The sequence below is a fragment of the Canis lupus genome, chromosome 3, assembly GCF_048164855.1.
Source record: "Canis lupus baileyi chromosome 3, mCanLup2.hap1, whole genome shotgun sequence".
NCBI classification, from domain to species: domain Eukaryota; kingdom Metazoa; phylum Chordata; class Mammalia; order Carnivora; family Canidae; genus Canis; species Canis lupus.
In genome coordinates, this window is record NC_132840.1 from 17,985,238 (window position 1) to 18,010,518 (window position 25,281).

A 25,281-nucleotide genomic window follows, 5' to 3' on the forward strand; every position below is an offset into this window, starting at 1 on the left:
ATTGCATTTTTTCAACCAATTAACACCAGTAATGCTAAGAGCGCAGTAAAATAACATACCAGTTACTGCTAGAAACATCTTTTCTGGATGGCAAGCATGTCCCTTCTGGAGAGAAACTGGCAGTATTAGCAGAAGTCTTATAAAAGGCTTACTCGCTGAACTTCCGTATCTAGAAATTTATCATAAGGAAGTATCGGCAACATATCCAAAGATTTTTGTCTTAAAATACTGAAAATTTAAAAACAAGCTATGTTTAGAATCTCATAGACTACAAGGTGATCACTAACATTGTATAGCATATTGACTTATGCCATAGGATACTACTTAATAAAAGAAATACTTATATTATTTAAAATTGTTCATAATGCTTTGTATAGTATGGCCATAATTTTGTATTGGTTATCATATATGTTGAATATATGATAAGGAACTTGGATATTCCTTATGTAAGTAGAAAAAGATCAAAAGGATATATATCTATGTTAACAGTAGATGGCTAAAAAAAGAATTGTCAACTATTTTTTCTTTTCTGCTTTTTCTATTTTTAAAACTTTTTGATGGTATGTATTTGCTTTATTATCTTATTTTTTTAATGGATTAAGAAAACATAAAATTTGGAGAAGGAACTTTGTTAAGATAGCTGAGAAGACATATGAGCACCTACTACTATTGCTGATTTTAAACTTCCAGATCCAAACTTATTATAATCTGAAGACCTGAAAATCTCCTAAGGAAGGCTGTTGAAGTATGAAATGACAATTTTTTTAATCCTGAAAAATAAGAATTGCACGCAGAAAAGAAACACAGAGTTTCTTGTTTTACAAACCTCTAACTAAAGAACTTCCCATGAATTCTTGATAAAAAAAAAAAAAAAATCCTAAAGTGGGTTTTTTTCAAGGTCAGTTGATTGGTCTACATTTCAGTATGGCATGATTTACCCACACCAACATGGAACCCCTACAAGCGGAAATATTTTCTCATTCCTTTCATTGTTCTCAATGCAACCCTCACCTACCCAAGTCTGAGATTCTCTGCAAAGCATGGGTTACCTGACAGTGCTAGGGCGGCAGTACCACCTAGTAACAAAAGGAGAGAATTTGGAAGGGAAAACGTGGGCATTTTATAATTTAACAAGAGATAAGTAGTAGTCCCCCAGATGACCCCGTTTAAATGTTCGTTCTATCATCTGGTAGCTGTGAGTCTCAGTTTCTGAATTGTTAATTGGGATAATAAAACTAGTACCCATCTCATAAGAAGTACTAATGGGAAGAATTTAGACAGAGTCTGACATATAGTTAACACTCTTTGAATGCTATTATTACTGTTTTTACTATTAAGATTATTTTATATGAGCATCATAGGAAGGTACACTTCAATGACCTTTTCATGCAACAGCCAGGATCCAAGATTAGTTTTCTTCTAAGGACATACCAATTTCTTTATGGTATTTGCACCGGCTTTCTGGAAACACCATAATACCACAGACATGGCCACACAAGAGTGGGAGGGTCGGGGGTAATAATGCCTCATGGTATCAAAGACTTTCCCATCTCTTCCATGTGTGATAACCAAGGTTAAGAGAACAATCTATGTAACTTTCTATGTAGTACCAAAATACATATCAATTCAGAGAGAAAATTAGCTCTATCATTTGAAGAGGGTCCATATGTGTTTGCATCCCAAAGGCAGCCACTGAGTAGTTCCCTTCCTCTTCCTATTAACTACAAGACCCTTACCAAAGTCTGTTTCACGGGTCTCCCTATGTACCATATTCTTCAAAGTGAATGTGGTTTTAGGCAGCAACACAAACAAATACAGCCACGTAAACATTAAGACATTCAAATCTTACCCATTCACCTTTTAACCAGTAAAAGTTTACAAATAAATTTGGGTTTCCAGGAAAAGTTTAGACATCAAGCATTTCCCATAATGTCAAGGCCTTTGGTATCAGCTGATGAGGCAGGTCCTGACCCCATTCTTCATGAACAAGAGAATTAAATGAGACTTCAAGGCTGTGTGAAGCCTTGCTGGCCTCCTTTACTAATCATTGCATAAGAAAGCAATTATGACGTCGAGATTTTCAAGGCAACTCTTCGGAAGAGTCTGGCAAGATACTGTCTGTCTCATGTATGATACACTCAGATTTTAGTGAAGGCAAATAGCCAGTTTTAGCATTTCAAGCATTTGTCTCCTTCAACAGAGTAAAAGAGGCCCTTGCTTTTGATCCCTTCTCGGAGATGTTGGTGAAAGAGTAAGCAGATGACTTTAAAACCTCTACCCAATCCCAAGATGCAGCAATCCCTTGACTACAAGACTGCATTAGCTTTACTGATAATGCAACACCCAACACCTTCTATGAGTATTGCTTATAAGAAACCAGTGTCCAGGGGTGTTCAGTCAATTGGGCATCTGCCTTTGGCTTAGATCACGATCTCAGAATCCTAGGATTGAGCACCTCGTCAGGCTCAACAGGGAGTCTGCTTCTCCCTCCCTCTCTCCCTTTACCCCTCCCCTCATGTTCTCTCTCTCTCAAATAAAATCTTAAAAAAAAAAAAAGAAAGAAAGAAAGAAACCAATGTCCACTGATCAACTGATCAATAAAAGACATAGAAAACAGACTTGAGTTATATGCCCTTAGGAAAACTGGAAGACTGACAGTCCTTCAAACTTCATACAAAACAGACTGTCAAGATCCATGTCAACTTTCATGTAAATGAAAGATCTGAATATATTCATTCCTCGTTACACAGATTGCTTTTTGCATCCTGCCGGGGGCTGGGTGCTAAAGTTGAAACACGATAGAGAGAATCCCTGCCCCACCCCCAACACTTCCAACCTGGTCAGAGACTTAGAAAATAAGATGATAAATTACAACATATTGAAGTGAGTCCTATAATGAGGAAAGAACGGGATTCAACAGGAGACCAAGGACAACCCCTGATGAGCGAGGGAAGGTTTGCCAAGAGCAACGTCTAAATTGAGACATAAAAGATGAGTAGGATTTAAGCAAGCACAAAGGTGGCAGGGTTGGTAACAGAGAGCATCCCAATCATTTGGAAAGGCACAAATAAAGGAGAGCATATGGAACATTCCAGGAAATGAGAGTACATCTTCAGACAGAATACAGCTGTAAGCAGAGAACCAGCAGGAGGTAAGATGGGGGTCACATCACAAGGAGCTTATACATCACTTATCGAATGGTATATCATCAGGAGAGAGACAGGACAAGACTGGTATTTTAGAAAGATCCTCAAGAGTACAGTATGGAGAAAAACTGTACTACCTATACTAAAACAGGTATCAGCTAAGAGGTTCTGGAGTGACCCAAGTTGTGGGAGTGGGCTCCTACATTCAAGTAGGGAGAGAGAATATGAATGGAAAAGGTCAGATTTGGGAAATACGCAGGATTCTGGTCCAATGGAACCTACATAGTGTCTGGGCAGAACGGGGCGGGGGGCATTTTTCTAGCTGAGGGACTGTTGGATAGAGGTATTACTGAGGCTAGGAACCCAGAGTTGAGGCTCAATTCTGGATATTTTGAGTGTAAAGAGTCCACGTGGAGTAAGATGGAAAGCTCTAGACTTGAGAGGAGAAAACCCAGGCAAGTGTCAGAGACTTGGAAATCATCCATATAGTCCCTGCAACATGATGAAAGAGCAAAAAAAACCTTGGGTCAAAACTGTTAGGAATCTCCAAAGTTTAAGAAAGAGGCAGCAGAAGATGAGGGTACAGAGGTAACTCAGGAGTGGGAGAATCAGTCATAAAAATGTTTCAAGAATAAGAGATTGGAGACCCAACAGAAATGATGGCATCTGAAATACTTCCAAGCACGCAATCTGTGCTGCATGCCAAATGGAAAAACAAGAGAATCACAAGCATGATCCTAACACATGACCAGTCTATCAGCACTCAAGACCCAGGCTGCCCCAAGAAGCTAGCAAGTGATAAATGAGGTCTTCCAGTGAGGCACCAAAAACCTAAAATGCAAGCAAGGTGACAGAGGTGTATTCTGGAGGATACAGAGTAGGACTCACCAATCAGTGAACGATAAGAACTGATAGTGTAAAAAAAAAAAAAAAAAGAATTGATGGCGTAGTGGATAACATACACTGGCCCAGATCCTCTCTTCCAGGTTTATGTCCCTATCCCCTCAGGTTCTAGGTATAACTCTGTCACAGACGTGTCCCCCAAAGGGAACTGCCTTCTGCCACAGGGAACTACCCTGCCCAAAAATACACTCCCTGCCCCTCCCCACCCACCATGGGACAGCCAACCAGCAGTGACTGGATGATGCAGGAATATGAGGACCCAGTTTAGGACATTTCTGAAGGGCTATCCCAGATCCAGAGCCTTCCATGAGTTGTGACCTCACTGCAGGTCAGCTTCTCCATCTAAGGATTAGAATCCTGCCTTCCTCACTTCCTTACATTGCCTGAGAACCTTCTTTAGTAAACCCTCTAGATAGAATTCTCCAATTCTGAGTCTACTCCCAGGAAGCTCAACCTAAAATGGATGGTGTATATCAAACCAGGCCAAGGCAAGAGCAGAGCCAGGAAGCAGAGCAGCAAGTGGCAGAGGTCAGCTGTGAACCACAGGTTTGCGTGTGCTGATGTGGAAGGGGCTCTGTCACATGCCAGATTCAGAGAATGGCCACTCTCAATCCAGTCGTCACTCATCATGAAGGGACGATGCCTTGAATGTTTCAATTTGCTTTAAGGGACTTTGTTACCTAATAAATCCATACCAGATTTGGTGGAAGGCAAAATGGAATCTTGAATGTCATGGACGATCTGAAGGAATCATCTTAGAGTAAAACTCTACAGGAAGTAGTCACGGAAACTCACTCAAGAGAAAGTCAAGGTGGCCTAAGAGCAAGGGTTTCAAACATTTTCAATCATTCATTCAACACATATTTATTGAAAAGCTACCACGTACCCAGTGAAGTGCCAGGAGTTGGGAATGCCACTATGACTAATACAGGCATAGTCCTGCCCTCGTAGAGTTTAGAGCCTTGCCGAAAATGCTGGAGCTCACTATAGAACCCTCTTCCCAATCAAAATGGTTCCAGGAAACGTAACACATAAAATCAGACATACGCAATAATTTCTTAATGTAGGTGGCATTGGTACGTTTAACTTCTGCTACTTCCGTATCACTGAGCTAACTCATGAGAGTAATAATGCCTGTTTTGATTAATAACAAAATTTTTCAGTGAGGTCCAAGGCTGTTAGCTGTCTTCCTTTACAGCCTCCACGATTAATTTCTGCATTTGGTTTAATTGCAAATAGGAGAACAATCTTTGATTTGCTAAGAAAAGCGGTAGTAAGTGGTATCAGGTTTGGTTTGCTTTGTTTTTATGATCTTGTCTTGTAATCTCAGGGTGTTCTGCTTCCTAACGGATCCTGAAGTCTGAAAGAAGAAACAAAGGAAATGTTTGTTTTGTGGTTGACCCTCTAACACATAACAACTACTCACATCCCTTCCCTCAAATTAAAAAGTCAAGGCAGAATGACCTAGAACTCTCAATAAACCCCAACGCTCTTTTTACACAATATAAGGAGGCAAAGCGTTAGATGGTCAGTTTTTATCACACAATGATTACTATACCATGTCTAGAACATTCACCAACCACCACCATTTAAACCTTGAGTGGTATTTAATTGAGTAGGGTGCCCTGTGCTGTAAAGCATATTTGCCTGTATAATCGTGAGGAGATATAAACAGGCCCCAAATTTTTTTAAGAACACTGCAGATTTATAGCATTGTTAAAACAGTGCATTTACCAGAAGCTCAAATATATGTCCAGAGATGGCAGTAAAAGCTATATTCTGAGGTCTACTCACAAAAAGTAGTTGACCTGGCTGTTCCTTTTAATGTACTGAACACTCGAATGTGTTAAAAGTGTGGTATATAACCAACCATATGTGGGTGTTAGGCCTTTAACTATCACATTCTTAACAGTGGTTTAAAAGACATTTGTGGCTGCAGCTCCAGTACCTGGCATGGTCCTAGGCACACAGTTGACATATAATAAATATTTGATAGGTGGATGATTAAACAAAGGACTATTTTTAAATAAAATTCAAATCCAAAATTTGTAGAAGCTCCATGGCTTATTGGCAAGGCCCACTGAAACACAATTTTTAAAACACTAGACCAGAAGACAAGGAAATAAAAATCAGACAAGAAAATTCCCTGATCGAGAAACTGAGAATAGGGTTGTGGCCCCTTGGTAGGGGAATTCCTGGTATGGTACTGTGTGCCATGCCCAGGAATAGCCCCAGTGTGCCAGAAACCAAGGCCTGGCAGGGTTCCCAAAGCTCTTCACACATGCAAACAACCAAGATAATGACACTCCCTAATAAGTAAGGTTTCTTTAAAGAAGTAACAGTCACAATCAGAAGGAGAGATTTCAAAGAAAAGAGATCTCCCTATATAGTAGAGGCTATCAAGGTTCAAAAAACCTAAAGGACACATCTAGGAGGAGCATGCCATTCACAAGTGGCAGAGTGTGGACCGGAAACCTAACTTTATCAATCAGGATTCAGTCAAGAAAGCAGAACCACTAATATATATACATTATGAGAAACACTGCAAGGAACTGGCTTACGTGGTGGTGGGGGGGCGGGGGTAGGGGGGGTGTCTAGGCAAGTCCAAAGTCCACATGGCAGGCCAAGAGGGAGGGCAAGCTGGAACTCTTCCCAACTCTGCTATCCACAGGTAGCATTTTTTTCTTCTTCAGGTAAGCCTCAGTTCTGTTGAATCAGGCCCACCAAGATTCTTTAAAATAATCTCCCTTAAATTCAACTGATTAGGGACTTTAATCACATCTACAAAATAGCCTCACAGCAAGACCTACATGAGTGTTTGACAGACTAACTGGGGACTAAAGCCAGCTAAGCTGACATAAAAAACACTACCGTGTCCATTTACCTATAGCACCACAGTGATCTGTCCATCATCTCTCTCCTCTCAGAAGAATGCTGATATGACAAAGCCTTAATGAAGAACTATCTCTCCTTGAAGGCCTTAAGTTAGCAAGACCTTTTCCTTGACCAAGATCTTTAGAAAGGTTCTGTATCACTACATTATATATGTTCTACTTTTTTTCTCCAGCTAAAACCACTGAAGTTGTCAGACCCAACTATCAGCAGGGGAGGAATTTATAGGGTTTATGGAAAAATCCCATCTTCTATGAATCCAAGTCCCATAACCCACTGTCTACATGACAATTGTTATCCAAGTCATCCAAAGCAGCAGAGCCATATGCAGAACCAGGGAAATGGAGATGGCTGATCCATTCTCCCACATCGCCCCTGGATATCACATTCACTCTCTCTACACAATCACACCCAAGATTCTTAAAAGTGTTGCCCAGAGAAGTTATCTCTATACCCACATTCCCCCCACAGCCCCTTGCTCATCATCACACTGTTATGAGGCCCTCCTTTACCCACCAACACACTCTGTGGAACAGATGCTCCCTAAGATTACCAATGACTGCCTGGTTATTAAATCCAAAGGACATTGCAGACCATACTTTCTTTCTTGAAATACAGTTTCCCACTACCACTACTATTACGGAAATAACAGCAAAGCCTCTTGTTTTTCCTTCTACCTCTCTTGCTATTCCTTGTAAATCTGATACCACTTCTTTCTCTTTTTCCATCCTTTAAATGTCCATTTTCTCCAGTATTCCATCACTGGACCCTCCTCACATTTACACGTTGTCCTCTAGCTTTAACTATGATCTATACACTAATGATTCCCAATCTCCCATGCCAGGTGCTCCTTCTGAGCTTCAGACTCACATGACTACTGCTATGGGTATCTATACCTCGATATTCCACAAACACGCTGAACTCACTGCCATCTCCACCAACCCACTGCTTTCAATTAATGCTTCTTCCTGCCCTCCCTATCTCCATGACTGGCTCCACTACCCACCTAATAGATCAATACAAAAAACAAACCAAAATCCCTCAATTCCTGCCCTTCTTTAATTTGAGGGGATGAAGGGTGGCTACAGCTCATTTCCTTACTCTCCTCAGTGGCTACCACTTCTCCTAAGAAGCCTTCTACTCCCCCAAAGCTTGACCTCTTCGTGTTCCCAGAGAACCCCATCTTCCCCCGTATTAACACTTTTTACCCATTGCACTGCAAACTGCATTATTTTCTTAACTACATCTCCACTAGACCATGGATTTATGGAAAACATGATCTCATCATTCCCTAGTGCCTGGCATATATCTGGTGTTCTAGTAATATACAATGAACAAATCAAAGATGGTGCTATGAATTCAGCCACACCCAAACCTCTCTTCACCACCCAAGAGACACAGAAAGGCCTGTAACTTTGAAACCTAAATGTGTATGTCTCTAATACTTAAGATCTTTGGTAATTGCCATGCCTGAACCATTCCTTAGCAATTGGTCAGGCTGCAAGGAGCTATACAAACTCCTTTCAAGGACAGTGTAAGTCCCTCAAGACATGATCTTATGCAACGAAGAATGACTTGACATAAAAGTCTACCTGAAAATAAGCTGATATCTACCCACAGGGGATAATTTAAAATAACTTTCAAAAGATGGGAGAATCATAGTTCCATTCAATATTCACCAGGTGCCTACTATGTTCCAAAGAAATCAATTCGACTCAACCAATATATCCTCTTTGAAGATACCTGTTTCTTCAAACACCGGTACAGAGACGAAGTTATATCACTAACCATCTATTCAGCTACTACGCATTTCACAGGAATTATCTCAGGTATGACTGGTAAATAGGGAAATGATGTCAGTGTGACAAGTAGGTTGTGTTGATTCTTACATTATTTTTCCTAGATTGTTAATATTCTGAAGCAATCATAGCAAAGCACCCTCACAAAGAAAGATTTAGTGACGCATGAAGACCTTGGAACAAAACTGAAAATGCACTCCAGTGCCTTCCTTTAACACGAGTGGTGGCAGACCATGGCTTCAAGAACCACTATGCTTCCCACTATGTTAACCTGCCTGGTGAGGCTGCAAGTTACAAACAAAGACACTCTGAAAACATTTCTCCCAATAAAGATGAATGAAGAGGCCTATGCCCTGAGCCAGACTGAACTTCGATGAAAACAGTACCTATTAGAAACAAATGCCCCCTGCAATCTACAGAGAGGAGTCAGGAGCCCAATCTGAAGGCCGTCAAGGACTGACAAGTTAAGGGCAAACACCAGCCAGATGCTTATTTCTGGTGACAAATTCTGTAAGTTTTGAACAGTCTGCCTCAGTCCCGCTCTTCCCATAAACCCACAGTTTCCCATATTCTTAGCATGTGATTTTGCAGAATACAAGGGCAGAAATGCCTGTGTTCATTACTGTAGCAGCGTCGATTTTCAACGAAAGTAAATTGCTTTCAACCAAACTAAAATTATCCTATTATTATTGTCATTTGTCTTCCTGGGAATGAAATGAAGGCAATATTTTCATGCACACACACACACACACAAACATACAATTACACACACATTTACATTAGATATGGATGGACACATGCATGCTTTTCCATCCCCTGCCCCCCCCCCACCCAAAGAAGACATATGGCACATTTCATCCTTTTAAGAAGAACTCTGGGATGTATAAATAAACTGTTGACCTGTTGACAAACACAGAGAACTATCACTGTCAAGTCCATCTTGGCTACTACTGACTTTGTCTCCAGATATAGAGCATTCTCCTTGAACAATTTCACCAGGGAAGTAGAGAGAGACCTCCTCCACAATTGTCAGCTATCACAAGGGAAGGGGGTGTAAAATACCACCCAACAGCCACATGGAAGGCCACATGGTTAAAGCTTAGTTGCATTCAATCCTTCTAATGAATAATAGTCTGGCTCTCTGGAAAGGGACTCGGCCACACTTCCTTCCAGAGGGAACTGACAGCCACCCATACACATGGTGTTACCACCACCGAGAGATCACAAGCTGGGGAGGAAAAGAGAACAGAAGGTAACACTCAATACAAGGATAATAAAGGTCAGCCAAGGTTCTTTTTATACACTTAATTTAGTCTTCTGTTCACTGATTCTGTCAACAAGTATCTGAATGTGCAAGGAGCTAGGGACAGGAGAGAGGCAAAGTAAGAGAACTGGGCTCCTTATTCTCTGATTATGTCTTCCTGATACCCAAATATCTTAATGAATGATCCACTATATTCTTGGGGTTACAAATTCTAATGCTTGCTGGAGCCATATAAGTAAATGTAAGAATGGGTATACGGTAATAGGGAGCCCTGGGACAAGGACAAACTAGAGATCACCTGTACCATCTAAAGGTACTCAAATCCATTTTTCTTATCTACCATGGAGGCAAAGCAAAATACATAGATAGCCCAGACCCACTCACAGCCACTTTATGACTCTTATGTTTAACAGAATGCAGACCAGAGCATCTGGATAAGAATTTCATTTTGTATCCAGATACCTGGCTCTAAGAGGATCAGCCAATATTTAAGATCACCTTTCCCTAGGTGATGACTGTTAATACACCAGAAGATGACGAAAACAACTCTTCTATAGGGGAGACAAAGCAGAACCACCTGTCAAGATCCAAAACTTTGGAAAGGGAGCTTGATTCTGTATTTCCCCATTATGATTGAAGAGTGCCATTGCATAAAGCTTTTATTTTCTGGCATTTTTTTAAGCAGTACCTATTCCTTTAAAAAAAAAACAAAAAATGCTGAGGAAAGTTTACTCTTTACAATTTAATTATCTGAAGCACTAGAGAGAGTATGAAGAATCTCTATAATCCAAATCGTATCTTCACTATAAAGGGTCAAGGATAATGTCAGTAGACACACAGGTAAAGTATATCAATTACAGATATAATCGTTCTTAGCCCACTCAAGGCACAGTTTATTGGTTGGAGGTGATAGGAAGCCATCTTCTACATACTTGAATATAATATTTAATTAATGTAATACCATAATTGAGAATAAGATGAGTTTTCTTCTTTTTTTTCTTTCAAGGTCAATGTACTAGATATTCCAAGATCTGTCCTTAAATCAATACCCTATGATTTTATACAGACAACTTTACAGTTAGAAATATATAGGCTGATGTACAGTTCTCAACACTTAGTGGTTTTTAAAGCTAAATTCGTACAACAAATAAAATTCTTCAGTATGTTATATAATGTAGACACAGTCCATAAAAATGTTAACATTGGTTATATTCACATAATGCAATTTAGCCCTTTTACTAATGATGATGCAAATAATCAGCAACGGGGAAAGCAGCTTACACCTCCTACAATTGCCTACTATCACAGAAGTAATTATTATTATTGTCCCGTTATCAGACTCCAGTAAGAACTCTTGAGGCACTAAGATAGTTCCAAGGCCAGTGTGAAAATTCCCCTAAACAGATTATGATTACCAGTGTTAAGGTGGGTAGTTTCAGGTGAACATTAAACAAGAAATGATCCCCAGACGGTTCATAAGTTCCAAACTTTAAATGGAGAAATACTGACGGCTCCTGATACGGCCTCTTAACGCCTTCACAACGCACCCAGGCAATGTGAGCAGCTCTAGGTTGACTCAGTAATCAATGGGCAGAAAAATCCACACTTCTCGGGAGATGAGCTTTGCCGCTGAACAGTATCTACTCTTGACCAATGTCCTAATAGTGCTAGTTCTACTTGGAAGAGCTCAATCAGACTTCCCATTTTACTGAGCTTCAACTTTTGGTTTCAGACATTGCTCCGCCATCTTGAAACACACCAAAGAGCTTGCGTGGCACACCGGGGCCGTGATCTGCCAAAGTTCTTCACCAGATTTCCGCCCAACTTCACCTTCCTTATTAGCATAAGGATGAGGAAGGCGGTGCGGTTGAGAAGAGGTCAACTTGCCGCATTCTTTCAGGGAGTGCTGTGATCACCCGTCTGTCCCACCTGAGCCCACCGGTTAGCAGAGGCCCATCATCAGGCCTCCTCGAGTCCAGCATCATCCGAGAGGCTCCAGTGACACAGGAAGCCAAGGTAACCTGCCTGTTCTCCATTCTTCTCCTCTCACCACAGCCTGCAAATCTACCACCTGAAAAGATTTTCAGCCGCCCAGAGGGCCCACAGGAAAAACCTTATGTAGGTGAATCACCGCTGCAGTTTCTCACCCGTTCGGTTAACTCCACCCTTTTGGGGTGCTCATCTCAATGTAGTCAGGAGCCGTGACAAGCAGGGCTGGGTTCACGGACTTCTTTACTCGAGGAGTGCAGGTCCAGGCTGGGCGCTGATGTTGGCTTCCTTCCTGGAGGATCGGCGGGGCCTTGTGGGGTCTTAGCTTCCGGACTCTGACTCCCATCCTAGGGCCGACTCCGTCCCGGAGGCGCTCTCCCCGGGGGGCGCGCGGGGCCTGCTTCTCCTTGTGCCCACTTGCCAGGAACCCCGGAGGCTGGAGCGGTTGTGCCCGGAGCCAGCTAGAACCCAGCTCCTGGAGGCCACGGCTATTCATTCCTCCATTGTCTCACGGATGCCAGACTAATGACTTCCTTGACCACTTTTAAGACGCTTTCAAAGTCTCCGAGGCTGGCCACCACCTGGGCGGAACTGGTGGACCTGGAGGCAGGTGGCCACGGAGGGTGATGCCGCGTGTCGGAAGCAGGGCTCCCATTCCAGGTCCTCCAGCAACACGTTACCACCCACCTCCGACTTCCATGTCCTCCTCCCTCGCACTCGGGCCCTCGGCAGCGCCCCCTCTCGCCCCCGGCGAGCACGGCACCCGCAAGGACCGCCCCCACGCCGGGCCGGGAGGGCTTCCGAGCCGGCGGAGGGGGCAGCAGGTGGGGGGCGGGGGGCGGCGGCCGGTGGCCCCGGGGCGCGGTCAGGCGGGTGTCCCCCGAGCCCCCAGCCCGTCGCCCCCCTCGCCGTCTCCCCGCGCCGCGCCGGGGCTGGGCTGCGCTCCCACGCCCGCCCCCCTCCCGTCCCCTCCCCTCCCCTCCCCTCCCCTCCCCTCCCGCGCCCCCGGCCCAGCCCGGGCCGCGCACCCCCGCCCCGCACCCCGCCGGCCGCCGCGCGGCCCCCCGCATTCCCGGCACGTCCGGCGCCGACTTTTACCTGTACTTTCTGCACTCGAGGCGGCTCGTCGGGCGAGAAACACCTCCCCGGGACCGCTACCTCCCCCGCCCCGGCTCCGCCCGGCTTCCTCCTTCCCCTCCAAGGCCGCAAAGTAGATGGAGTAAGAGAGTGTGTGCGAGAGAAAGAGAAAGAGGGAGCGGGCGCGGGCGCCGCGGGAGGGCGGGCGGCGGGCGGGAGGCGCGCCCGGCCCCCGCCGCCCTCCGGCCGCCGCCGCCGCCGCCGCCGCCGCCGCCGCCGCCGCCGCCGCGGGCTCGGCAACTCCGGCTCGCGCCCGGCCCCGGCCCCGGCCCCGGCCCGGTCCCCGCCGCCCGCCGCCGCCGCCGCCGCCCGCCGCCCGCCGCCCGCGGGCCGGGCCGGCCGCGCCCCCGCGTCCCCGTACCTCGTAAAGGTCCCCAGAAGCCATGCCAGGCTGCGGAACTTGGCTCGCCGGGTGTGCGCGTCTGCTCGCTCGCGCCCTCCGTGCGTGTGCGCGAGGGGGCCAGTGTGCGCGTGTGTGCGCGCGTGTGTGTGTGAGTGTGTGTGTGGTGTGTTGAGTAAACTGTGTTTTTGCAGAATGACAGGCTTGGGGGCTGCCTATGCGCAGAATCAGAGCGGGCGGCGGCGGGGCTGGCGTAACCGGCAGCGGCGGCGGCGGCGGCGGCGGCGGCACGAGCGCGGGCAGCAGCGACGGCCGCGCAGCGCGCCCGGGAGGCACCGACGCGGCCCGAGCGCCGCGGCCCCCGCGACCCGGCGACCCGGCGGCGGTGGCTGCAGCGGGCAACGGCTCGCCCCGGCGCCGCCTGCAGGAAGCCGCCCCGCGCCCGCCGCCGGCCCGGACGCTGCTGCCACTGGGCGAGTCCCCGCCCCCCGGGAGCCCGGCCCGGCCCCCGGGGAGGGGGGGCGGGGGCGCCTGCCCGGCCGCGCCCCGGGGGACCGGTCCCGGAGTCGCGGAGCGCCCGGGCCCGCCCCGCCGCCCCGGGCCGGCTCCGGAGGCGGCGGCGGGGCCCCGCGGGGGTGGCGGGCCAGGTGCCCTCCGGGCGCACCCGGCCCCGGGCTGCGAAGGGGCGGCCGGGGAGGCAGGTAGAGAGCTGCGGTGTCAGGTCGCAGGGACGGGGCCCCGGCTGGGCTCGGCCGGCCGGGGGACCTCACCTCACCTCGTCCACCGCCCTCCCCCCACCCCTGCGCAGCCCAGAGAGGGAGTGGGCGATGATGTGCCAGGAGGCCGGGCCCCTCGGGGCTGCGCAGCCCCTCCCTCTCCCTCCAGTCTGGTTGGTATAGACGTGGAGGCCCCAGGGAGGAGGAATGACCTGGCCCAGACGGAGGCCCCAACAGGGCACCCCATAAACCCCGGAAAGTCTTTAGGGCCAGGCGTGGCCTCCCATCAACAGCGGCCCCCGTGTCCCCGCCCCCCCTCCCCCCATCCGTGCCCCCATTGATTCACTCATCCACTACTCAGACATCTTCCAACACTACACAGTGTCCCAAGACAGGCACGACTGGGACTCTGAATCCAAGAGGGCAGACTAGCCACAGGCACGTGAGCAGGATTCAGCACAAAGGAGTTCCTACTATGTGCCAAACTCCATAGCTCAAAGAACTGGAGAAGTTCTCTCAAGTACAAACGCTTCCTACCAAGATCCTGGATAAATGGTCACCCTTCCGATTAAAGGTTTCTCTCTGTAAGTGATAGGATTAATTCATAACCTAGAAAGACAGGCTTCTGAACTTGGAAGGACGCTCTTCCTCGTCCCAACCCCCAAATGCCCAATTGGTCATTTTCTCCAGATGAGAAGTGGACATTACTCACATCCTTCATTTCCTATTTGTGAGACTTTGGACAAGTCACTTTACTCATCTCTAAATTGGAGGTGGTGATAAACACCCAAAATGATGTAAGAATTTAATAGAGAGCTATGTATATATGAAGTGGCCTATAGCAGTGGAACCCAATAAAGGTTACTTGTGTCTGAATCTGGACCCTGAACTGCCCTTGTGGAGAGAAAGATGGTGGAGGAGAGTGTATGACAAAGAGAAAGGGTTTAATCTAGAGGCTGTCAAACTTTTAAAAAGTCACCAAATTTTTTAATTTAAAAAAAATGCTTAGAATCTGAACCACAGAGTTTTCATATCTGGCTCATTCTAGGACACATGAGTTTGCATATGCTGTTCCCTCTGCCTAGAATGTCCTTCCACATGGAATCCATCTGGACAACTCTTCCTCTTCCTGCAGGGGCTTGTTTATCTTTGTATCACAAGCACCTATCACTATTCCTGGCAGAGAGTGAGTACACAATGAATGTTTGTCAGGCTATGCCAATACAACAGATTTTATACCAATTTCTAGTTAAAATCTCATATTAAAACAATGGGGGGGGAGGGTGAATGTGTAGAAATAAAGTCTATTTGAATTAAAAACCGTAGGGGGAAAAAACTGTAGGAATTGTTATGGCAATCCTCTCCCCTTTTCATACTATTTTACCAATAGTTATGGTTTTAAATAATAATAAACAGTTCTCAATCTGTAGGTCACAAATTTTAATGATCCTTAATTTGTACTTGAGAACAAATCCACCATCATAGCATAAGGATGTAATTTGGAAGTAGAAGACAAGAAAGAACCTGGGTTTGGAAATAATCTGCTCAGACAAATTTGAATATATAATCAGTAGTTTTATAAAAACACCAAAAACTTGACTTGTACTGGCCAAATACTCCTGAGGAATGTGAACACGCTTTGAAAAAAACCTTGTCCAGACAACTGTTACAGAGTTCACAGAAGAGGATATTCACTGTGGATTAGCATGCTCAGGGAATATTTTATGAAGGAGGCATAATCGAAAACATCTTGAAGACTCATGGGAAAGAAGGGACAGTATTTTAATTTGGGAAAGGGGTAAGAGTAGGTGTTAGGTGGTACTACAATGAGAGGGGTGCTAGAAGATTAGAAGATTGATCCATGGAGGTCATAGGACATTGGATAGCAAATGTAGGTCAGTTCATGGAGAGTCTTGAATGGTTTGCAATTTAGCAAGTCAGAAATGAAAAACTGGAGAAGACTTAAATCCATCAAAAGCATGTACCAATCGAAATGTGCTTTAGAAAACTAATTCTAGAAGAAATAGGAGAAATGGACTTCAGGGGTTGAGGTTAGAGTCAGGGAGAATAATTGCAGTGGTCCACAGAGGTGGCAATAGAAATGAAGAAGAAAAACTGGATTTGCAATGAAGAACCCCACCAGCCACCAACTTTCCTATGGTCACTCCACTTGCTTCCATAGAGCATTTGATCCAAATCAACAGCACTTGATGACTAACAGGATATGTGAGTGCCTATGTGCACGCACGTGTGAGCGTGCATGTGTATGTGTGTGTATATTGAGAGTTGGGGGAGAGGTGAGCAACTAAGGAAAGAAAGGATACAGAGATGACTAAGGTTTTAAACTGAGTGAGCTACCCATCGTCATAACATTGTTCTATTCTGAGCTTGCCTCCAACCATCACTAGCTTCCAGAAAAGCCAGATGCTTCCTGAAGGATGAAGGGAAGGTTCTTCATCCTCTGTGAGAAGGTTGACCCAACCAATGGACAGTTCTGCTCCAGACTCTTTGGGTCACATAGAAACATTGTTGCTTATGGAGAATGGGAGATACCTACCATAGTCCAAAAACTGGGATAGATAGACTCTTCATACTAGCCATAACTTAAGGACAAGTGATAAAACTCAACTCAGGCTGATTTAAAACAAAGAATGTATTGACTCACATAGATTAGAAAAGGATGGAATTGCTCTCAGGGTTGGCTGGATTCAAGGTCTCAAATGACATGATATGATATGATATGATTTGATATATGATTCGATTCCCAGGGAAAGACTCTGCTTGGCTGATTGTAGATCATATGCTCTTATTTTGGCTCTATTATTGTAGTCAGTCACTGATAGTACTCTATGATTGGCCAACTTAAGTCACACACCCACCTATAGGGCAAGAAGAGTACAGTAATTCGCAGCTTTACCAAAATTACATGAGTGGAAGTGGGAATGAGCATAAACCCAAAGGAATGGGAGAAGGCATACTGGGAAGATAGATACCCACCATATGGTAGAACAAACCTGGGGTAGAATGAGGACTTAGAAGCAAGAGCAGTGGCTGCCTAGAACATGACCTTGCGATGGAGCAAAACCCGCCAGTTTAATAGGCAAAGACAGATTGTATTTACTACCCTGACAGTGGATTAGAATGTGGCAACTACTTGAGACATGATCTTGACCTCCGGTATAGTATGGTAGTTGAACATGTAGAGTCAGAATGCCTAGGTTCCAATTCTTGCATCATCACTACTAACTATATGCTGTGAGGTTTTTGACTTAACTACCCTGTCCTTCCATTTTCAAATGTATTTGTTATTTCTTGCCACACAATTATCCCCAAAATTTGGTGGCTTAAAACAAAAGGTATTTCTTATCTCATAATATCTGTGTGTTAGAGATTCAGGAGCAGCTTAGCTGGCTGGTTCTGACTTCTAGTCTCTTACAGGGTTGCAGTTAAAATTTTGGCTAGGACTGCAGTTGTTTGAAGGTTTGACTGAGTCTGGAGGTTCAACCTCCAAGATCATGCACACATAGCTGATTGGCAGGGGGCTTCAGCTCCTAGCCATGAAGATCACTTCATAGGCTTGCCTGAGTGACTTCATGCCATTCTATTCTAGTCCCTCAAATCCAACAAAATAGAGCAAAACTGTCAAAGCTTCAGCTCTTTCTAGCACAAAGTCCCTAATTAATCTGATGTGTTGGTCCATGCTAAAGCTATTTAATGCAGAGGCATTTTATAGCACATTCAGACTGTGTGACTGGGGAAGTCAGGTCCATGCCCCCCATGTTAAAGATGAGAAAACTAAGACCTAGATTGGATGATCCAAGAGAAAGAACAAGGAGGAAGTCACAATGGCTTTGACCATCTAATCTTAGAAACCAAGCACTGTCACTTCCACTGTATTTTATTCTTTGGAACTAAACCACTAAGCCTAACCCCCACTCAAGAGGAGGCAAATCAGCTCCCACTTTTTAAAGGGAGAGCTATCAAAGAATTTGTGGACATATTTTTAAACTACTACATCACATCTGTAAATCGAAGTGATAAATACCCCATAGAGTTGTTTTAAGAATTAGATGAGATAATCCATACAAAGCACCTGTCACTGTAATAAGGGCTGAATAATGGTATTTGTTATAATTACTATTAAAACTACCAATACTAGCTTCAAACTCAATATGTATCACTTATATCCTTGAATGTTCAAGATTCCTATAGAAAGCTATTAAATAAAACCTTCAAAATTAATATTTTTCTCAAGGCATACAGAAACTCTTGTTACTAATTAAACTTTATTTTTAGCATTAATTTAAAAATACTTTACTTCAGTAATAATAATTGAAGTAACATCATACTTATTCAGTACAACATGCTAGGTATTATTCTTACTGAACATAACAAATAATGCCTTGCCCTCACAATGTTTACAGTATGGTGGAGGAGAGGGACAAGAAAAACAAAATGAATATATAGTATCATTTCAGGTATTGATAAGAAGTATAAAGAAAACTGAAGCTAGGTAAGAAGATAGAGAGGAACTGAGATGAGTGTATACAAGCGCCAGGAGGTGGGGGGGAATTGGTTTAGATCACGTGGTTAGGCAAGACCTGGTTAAGGTGATGACATTTGAGCTAAAACCTGAACAAAGTGAGAACACCAATCAAATCAGAGGGCAGAGAATGTCAGAGGGAGAAAACAGCAAAGGCAAAGCCCTGAGGCTGAAGAACTTGGTATGTTCAAGGTTCCGCAATTAAGCCAATATAGGTAAAGCTGAGGGAGCATAGGAAGAGGGAAGTCAGAGAGCTAACCTAGGTCCAGGTATGTGTTGGGACTTGTAGGCAAAGAATTTGGATTCTTAAGTGATATGAGAGGTCAGTGAGGAAGCTTTGAAGAAGACAATGACATAATTGGATTGGCTCCTGGGTGGAGAATGGAATGGACGGGGATGAAAGGGATGCTGGATGCCATTACAGAAGTCCAGGTGTAAGACCCTAGTGATGTGGCCTAAGAAGGATGGCATCAACATGAAGGGGAGTGATTGGACTGGGGGAACACAGGGAGATATGTGTAGAAGCAGAACCCCAAATTTTTGGTCTGAGGGTCTGGAAGAATGGAGGTTCCATTTACTGAGGTGAGGGAAATGAGGAGTGGTGCATTCTGGAGGTGGCATAAATGCTGGGTAGGGGGAAATCGATGTCTCAGTTCTCAGATGTGCTAATTTTGAGATGTATATTAGATGTGCAAGTAAAGGTGAAAGGGTATTGAATATGTGAGTCTGGAACTCAGACTGGACATGTGGCAGGAGTGATCAGCATACCAATGGCAAGTAAAGGGACTAGTGATGGTCACTGGTGAAGTGGGCAAGGACCTGAAAGAGAAGAGGGCCTAGAGCCATTTGGCATTTAGAGGCCAGGAAGAAGAAGATGAGGAGCCAGTAAAGGAGTCTGAGAAAGGGGGGATTAAAATAGGAGGGAACCGAGAGAACATTGTGTCCCCAGTCCAAATGAGAGATAGCATTGATCATTAAATGTCGACGGGAGGTTGGGTGAGAAGAGGACTGACCATGGGACCTGGCAGCATGGAAATCTCTGGTGACCCTGACAGGACTAGTTGTAGTGGAGTGGTAACGTTGAAACTTAGACCAAAGTGAATTAAAGAGAATTTAGGCAGAGAGGAAGTGCAGATGGTAAGCAGAGGTGACTCATTCAAGGCCTTTTGCTATAAAGAGCAGAGAAGTGGGTCAGTAGATGGAGGGGAGCCCTGCATGTGGGAAGGGTTTTTAATATAGACAATATGACAGCATGTCTGTGCCATGATAGGAATGATACACTAAAGAGGAGCAAACGGTCAGGCAGCAGAGAGAAGAGAGAACTGCTGGAACAGTCTTTGAAAGGCCAATGGGGAGGGGATGCAGACAGCTGAAGTGGAGGGGTTAGACTTGGAAGTCCATCTGTGCTCGGTTGAATAGTGTCCCCCTAAAATTCATGTCCACCTGGAGCCCTCAAATGTGACCTTTCTTGGAGATGTAGTTAGTTAAGATGAGATCACACAGGATAAAGCTTGTCCCTAATCCAATAACTGGTGTCCTTATAAGAGAAAATCAGGGATATATCAGGAGAATGCCTCAAAGTGACCATGAGAACAGAGTTTGGAGCAATGTGTTTATAGCCAATAAATGCCAAGGGTTTCCAGCAACCATCAAAAAGTGGAAAGAATTGAGCTCTTGGAGGAAGTGTGGCCTCCTGACACCTTGATTTCAGGCTTCTAGCTTCCAGAACTGTGAAAGAATACATTTTTGTTGTTTTTAGCCATCAAGTTTATAGTACGTTATCATGGTAGCCACAGGAAACTAATTCACCATCCACTGGAAGAGCAAGGAAGGAATGGCTTTTCTAGTGTTTGATGTTTGAGGACAGATTTTAAAATATGTGAAGTCAAGTCAGAGAGAAGAGTGGAGTGACTAGGAAAATAGAGTGGTGGTACTGAAAGTCTATTGGATATTTGTATTCATAAGTTAATCAGACCAGTAAGCATGGTGATGATTTATCCAGTCACATTCAGTTGTTCAGGGGCAAGCTGGGTGTTGGGTTTAACCCAGGTTGGGATTAATGGGATTAGCTATGTGTGTTCAATGGAAGGAGAGAGGGGAAACGGAGTTAAAAAGTATATGTATGGGGATCCCTGGGTGGCGCAGCGGTTTGGCGCCTGCCTTTGGCCCAGGGCGCGATCCTGGAGACCCGGGATCGAATCCCACATCGGGCTCCCGGCGCATGGAGCCTGCTTCTCCCTCTGCCTGTGTCTCTGCCTCTCTCTCTCTCTCTGTAACTATCATAAATAAATAAAAATTTAAAAAAAAAAAAATTAAAAAAAATAAATAAATAAAAATAAAAAGTATATGTATGGAAGTGATCATGATGACAGAATGATGGGTGTGGTAACAGGAAGGTTGGGTTGGAGGTGATAGAAACAGAGGTGTTGGTCAATGGATGGAAAAAAAATTGATGGAGTAAGGATTCTCTGATGGGGCAGTCAGTAAGGAAGGCTAACCACTCATGAGCAACTACCTTGGGCTACATGACCATCCTGTTTCCTTCACCTCTTTCTTGCTTCCTCTATACACTGTAAGGACCACTGTTGTCCCAGCATAATGGTAACAGGACATTAAGAATAGGGGGTGAATCTGGGATAAGGACTGAGGGGTGAAAAAGACCACAGATATTGGGGTTGGGAAAAGGGCTGGGAAATGAAGGAAGGAGAGAGAAAAAAAAAGGACCTTCCAGAACCCCAACCAAGATATTCTTTGAAAGACCTTAAGGAAGGGAAGAGTAAAGTGTTGAGCTATTCATGATCTCCAGTGATTTCAGGTAATGGAGTGAGCAGTCATTTTTTTCTAGTCAGTGTAGGCAGAACTCAGTTATTATAGGCACGTTGTATCATTTCATCATTTCAACAAGGTAAGAACCATTGTCCCCTATTTTATAGATGCAAGAAGAAAGGGCCATGACCTGGGGACATGCTCTGGAAAGGGCAGGTAAAGCTTCTGTGGCCAAAAAGTAGCCCAGACTCCCTGTGGGCTATGTGTTTGGGGGAAAGTTACTTTTTGCACAAACTATCAGGGGAGGAAAAAAATCCAAGTATTTGGCCTTGAGCTTTAATAAAGAATTAGTCCTATGACTTTGAAATCTTAGGGTAGGAGGTGAGTGGATTCTGGGAAGCAAATAATATCAATGTTTTAGGGTGTGTGTGTATGTGTGTGTGTTGTATAAGAAGAAGGAATTTGGACTTGTTAAGTTGAAAAAATTTTAAAACACAGGAATTCAACCACATAAAAATAACACACAAGCTCACACTCTGTTAGCTGCCAGAGCAATCAAGTTATCTAGAATCATATAACTTCTAGAAAAGTCTCCAGTACCCTGAGAGATTGAGTGAAAAAGGCAAATATATCTTAGTATTATTATAAAAATAATTTGACTATATGGATTCCTGAAATGGTTTCAGGGGCCCCAGGATTGCCTGGACCATTCTTTGAGAATTGTAGTTCTATGGAATCATGTAAAAGCCTATCTTTGTATAGGTAAAGTTGCATCTTTGAAGATTATATGGACATTTTTTTTAACTAAATAGACTTAGGCTGCATTGTTCTTATATTTTGAGAGATGAGTGTGCATGTTCTTATTCACAAAGTTCCCCCACAGAAGACTAGAATAGAGGCCCAGGACCTGAGTGCACCCTTCTTCACCACAAGCTTATGAAGGAACCCTAAGGAAACACAACTAAATGTACTGGTGAAGCCCTACAGGAAGATTTCTCCTCCCCTTCCTCTTCCTTTTTCTCTTCTTTTTTACACTTTTATAACATGAAAATTCCAAACATATGCAAAAGACAGAGAATAATGATGTGAGCCCACATGTACTCTTTAACCAGGTACAAAAACAACAGTCCAAAGGGCATCTGGGTGGATCAGTCAATTGAACAACTAACTTGGTTTTGGCTCAGGTCATGATCATGGGGTCATGATCTCAAGGTCATGAGATTAAGCCTCCCATCAGGCTCTGCACTCAGTGGGGATTCTGCTTGAGATTCGTTCCCTCCTCCTCCTTCTGCTCCTTCCCCCATGTTCTCTCTCTTTCTCAAATAAATAAATCTTTATTTTTCTATCTAAATTCAGTTTGCCAACATATAACACCCAGTGCTCATCCCATCAAATGCCCTCCTTAGTGCCCGTCACCCAGTCACCCCACCCCCTCATCCTCCTCCCCTTCTGAAACCCTTTATAAACAAATCTTTAAATAAAAAAAAAAAAGTCCAAGGTCATTCTTATTGTATCTCTATCGCCCCATTTTCTCACCCCACATGCTAGATTATTTGAAACAACCATATCATTTCTTCTGAAAATGTGTCAATACATATCTCTAAAAGATACGGACTGTTCTCATAAATGTAACCACAATACTGCCAGCACATCTAAATTAACACTAATTCCTTGATATCAAATATTCAGTTGATGTCCAAATTTCTCCAGCTGTCTCATAAACACTTTTTGACAACTGGTTTGTATAAATAAGGATCCTAACATCCATATGTGTATTTGTTTGCTATGACTCTTAAATTTTTATTAACCTTTAGGCATCTCCTTTTTATTATTTTATTTTATTTTATTTTTTATTTTATTTTATTTGCCTTTTTGTTGTTGTTAAGGGACACTAGATTATCTGTCAGCAGTGTCACTTAGCATGTGCTTCTCTCCCCAGTATTTCCTACATGTGGGTATCTAGATCTAGTTTGGGTTTGTTTTGGGGGCAAGATTGCTTATTGGCTGGTATTATGCACTCCCACCATAAAACACATAATATCTATCTTTCCTTTCATGATTTCAGCAGCCACTGATAATCCTTGCCTAGATCCATTTCATTGGTGTTGCAAAATGGTGATTATCTATCATTTCTTCCTTATATACAAAATCTTTCCTGATCGAATCTTTGGTTGTCCTAAGATGCAGTTGTACAGGACAGGCTGGATAAATGTTTAAATCTTTCCTTTTATTTATTAGTCTTTTAAATCATGATTCTCTAACATCTCCAAAGGATCATGATGTATTTAAGTGTTATTATAAATGCATAAATTTAAGCATTTAATATGTTTCACCCCATTGCCATTGTTCCTCTTCTTATTAATCTGATTGCTCCTGTTTGGTCAGGAGGAGCAACTTCCAGTTGGTTCTTGAGACTTCAAACATATCCTCGCTTTCTGGTTTGATAAGATGCTCAGGCATCTTAACCACTTCCTGCACCAGACCTGGAATCTACCATTTCACCAATGATTCCTGGTTCTTCTTACTGAGAAATGGTATTAAGATACCATGAAGTGAACATCAGCTTGTAGCTATAGCTTGATCATTGTTTTTAGGTCTTTTCAGTGGACAGAGCTAGAATTTTTTTGTAGGTCTTTTAGCCCTTAGGATATATGCCACAAGGGATGTCCAGTCACTGATAGTTATATGGTTCCAAAGTTAAATCTACAAACAAAGTATATTTAGGGAAGTCTAGCTTCTACCGTTTTTTTCTCCACTCTGTTCCCTCTTTCCCCTTGTAGATAACCATTTTATTTCATGGTTTATTACTGAAATTTTAATATAAACAAATATGCACATACATTCATATATCCTCATTTCCTAGACAAATGTTAGTATACTATGCACATTTTTCTCTTCTTTGCTTTTCTAACTAAGCATTATATCTTGAATATCATTCTTTAGCATTATTTGAAATTTTTCTTTTTATAGTTGCATAATGCTCCATGATGTGTCAGTATCATAGTTGTACATCCTGTTGATGGAAAGCTTCTTGCAATTATAAATTGTACTGCAATGATTAGCTTTATGCCTGTATCTTTTTAATTTTCTGCTAGCCTACAGGCAGATTTTAATTTTATACTTAATAACCTGACTTCAAAAAAGGTACTAATCATTATCATATGTTGGGAGAAAGGGTATCCAAAACAAGCCCACCATTGTGGGCAGAACACTAGGTTTATTTCTATTTCTAAAAGAAGTGGCTGCTGCAATTGTCAATCATCATGGTAAGGAACTGGTCTAGAGATGACAAATGAGTACTTTCAGTGAGGAGAGAACTTTAGGTTCCATGAAAGAGAAATGCCTTACAGGAAGTCATTGAGAATGGAGGCAAAAGAGGTGAACCACTACCAGAATTACCCATTCTAAGAAGTGGCCCTGGTAGTGCCAGGTGGGAACTCAGATGAAGGAACTTAGATATCTGGTCTTAGGGAATAATCCAGTAATTGATTTTAACTTTCTCTTTGTTCAATTTATTTTATTTCATTACAAGGTCTTTACTCAGGCTTTGTGAAATGTTACAGCAGTATCTTAATTGTGCTATTGAAAATTCAGAGACAAGCCTGTATACATGATTGGAATGTAGTGATAAAGCAGAAAGTAGCCATCCCTCCTATCCCTTGCCCCAAGGCTAAGAGAGGAGCAGCAGCAGCAGCAGCAGTACAAGGGAACACAGTGGCTCACAATTCCAGGAAGTAGGGTGAGGACTAATCCTATAGAAATCCTGTGGCATGGAGAATAGTGCCA

At 43.7% G+C, this 25,281-nt stretch overlaps 1 protein-coding gene and 2 long non-coding RNA genes across 5 annotated transcripts in view; 1 reads left to right on the plus strand and 2 right to left on the minus strand.

Moving 5' to 3' along the window:
• CDYL2 (chromodomain Y like 2) overlaps positions 1-25,281 on the minus strand; it is a 268,630-nt gene that overhangs the window by 145,839 nt on the left and 97,510 nt on the right. The window contains exon 1 of one of the 3 annotated variants that reach the window (XM_072819352.1): positions 13,492-13,734. The exons of the other annotated variants lie outside the window; for them this stretch is intronic. Within the exon in view, the coding sequence (XP_072675453.1) occupies positions 13,492-13,515 (24 nt within the window). The 5' untranslated portion in view covers positions 13,516-13,734. Of the gene's footprint in view, positions 1-13,491; positions 13,735-25,281 lie in introns of those variants that run through there. 3 annotated transcript variants of the gene reach the window in all.
• On the minus strand, positions 10,732-13,223 carry LOC140629890 (uncharacterized). Its single transcript, XR_012027702.1, has 2 exons — positions 13,092-13,223; positions 10,732-12,593 (listed from the first exon to the last, which is right to left on the minus strand). It is a non-coding gene; the product is annotated as an uncharacterized lncRNA (long non-coding RNA).
• LOC140629873 (uncharacterized) overlaps positions 14,258-25,281 on the plus strand; it is a 38,889-nt gene continuing 27,865 nt past the window's right edge. The window contains exons 1-2 of the long non-coding RNA XR_012027692.1: positions 14,258-14,770; positions 15,235-15,372. This is a non-coding gene — a long non-coding RNA (uncharacterized lncRNA). The remainder of the gene's footprint in view (positions 14,771-15,234; positions 15,373-25,281) is intronic.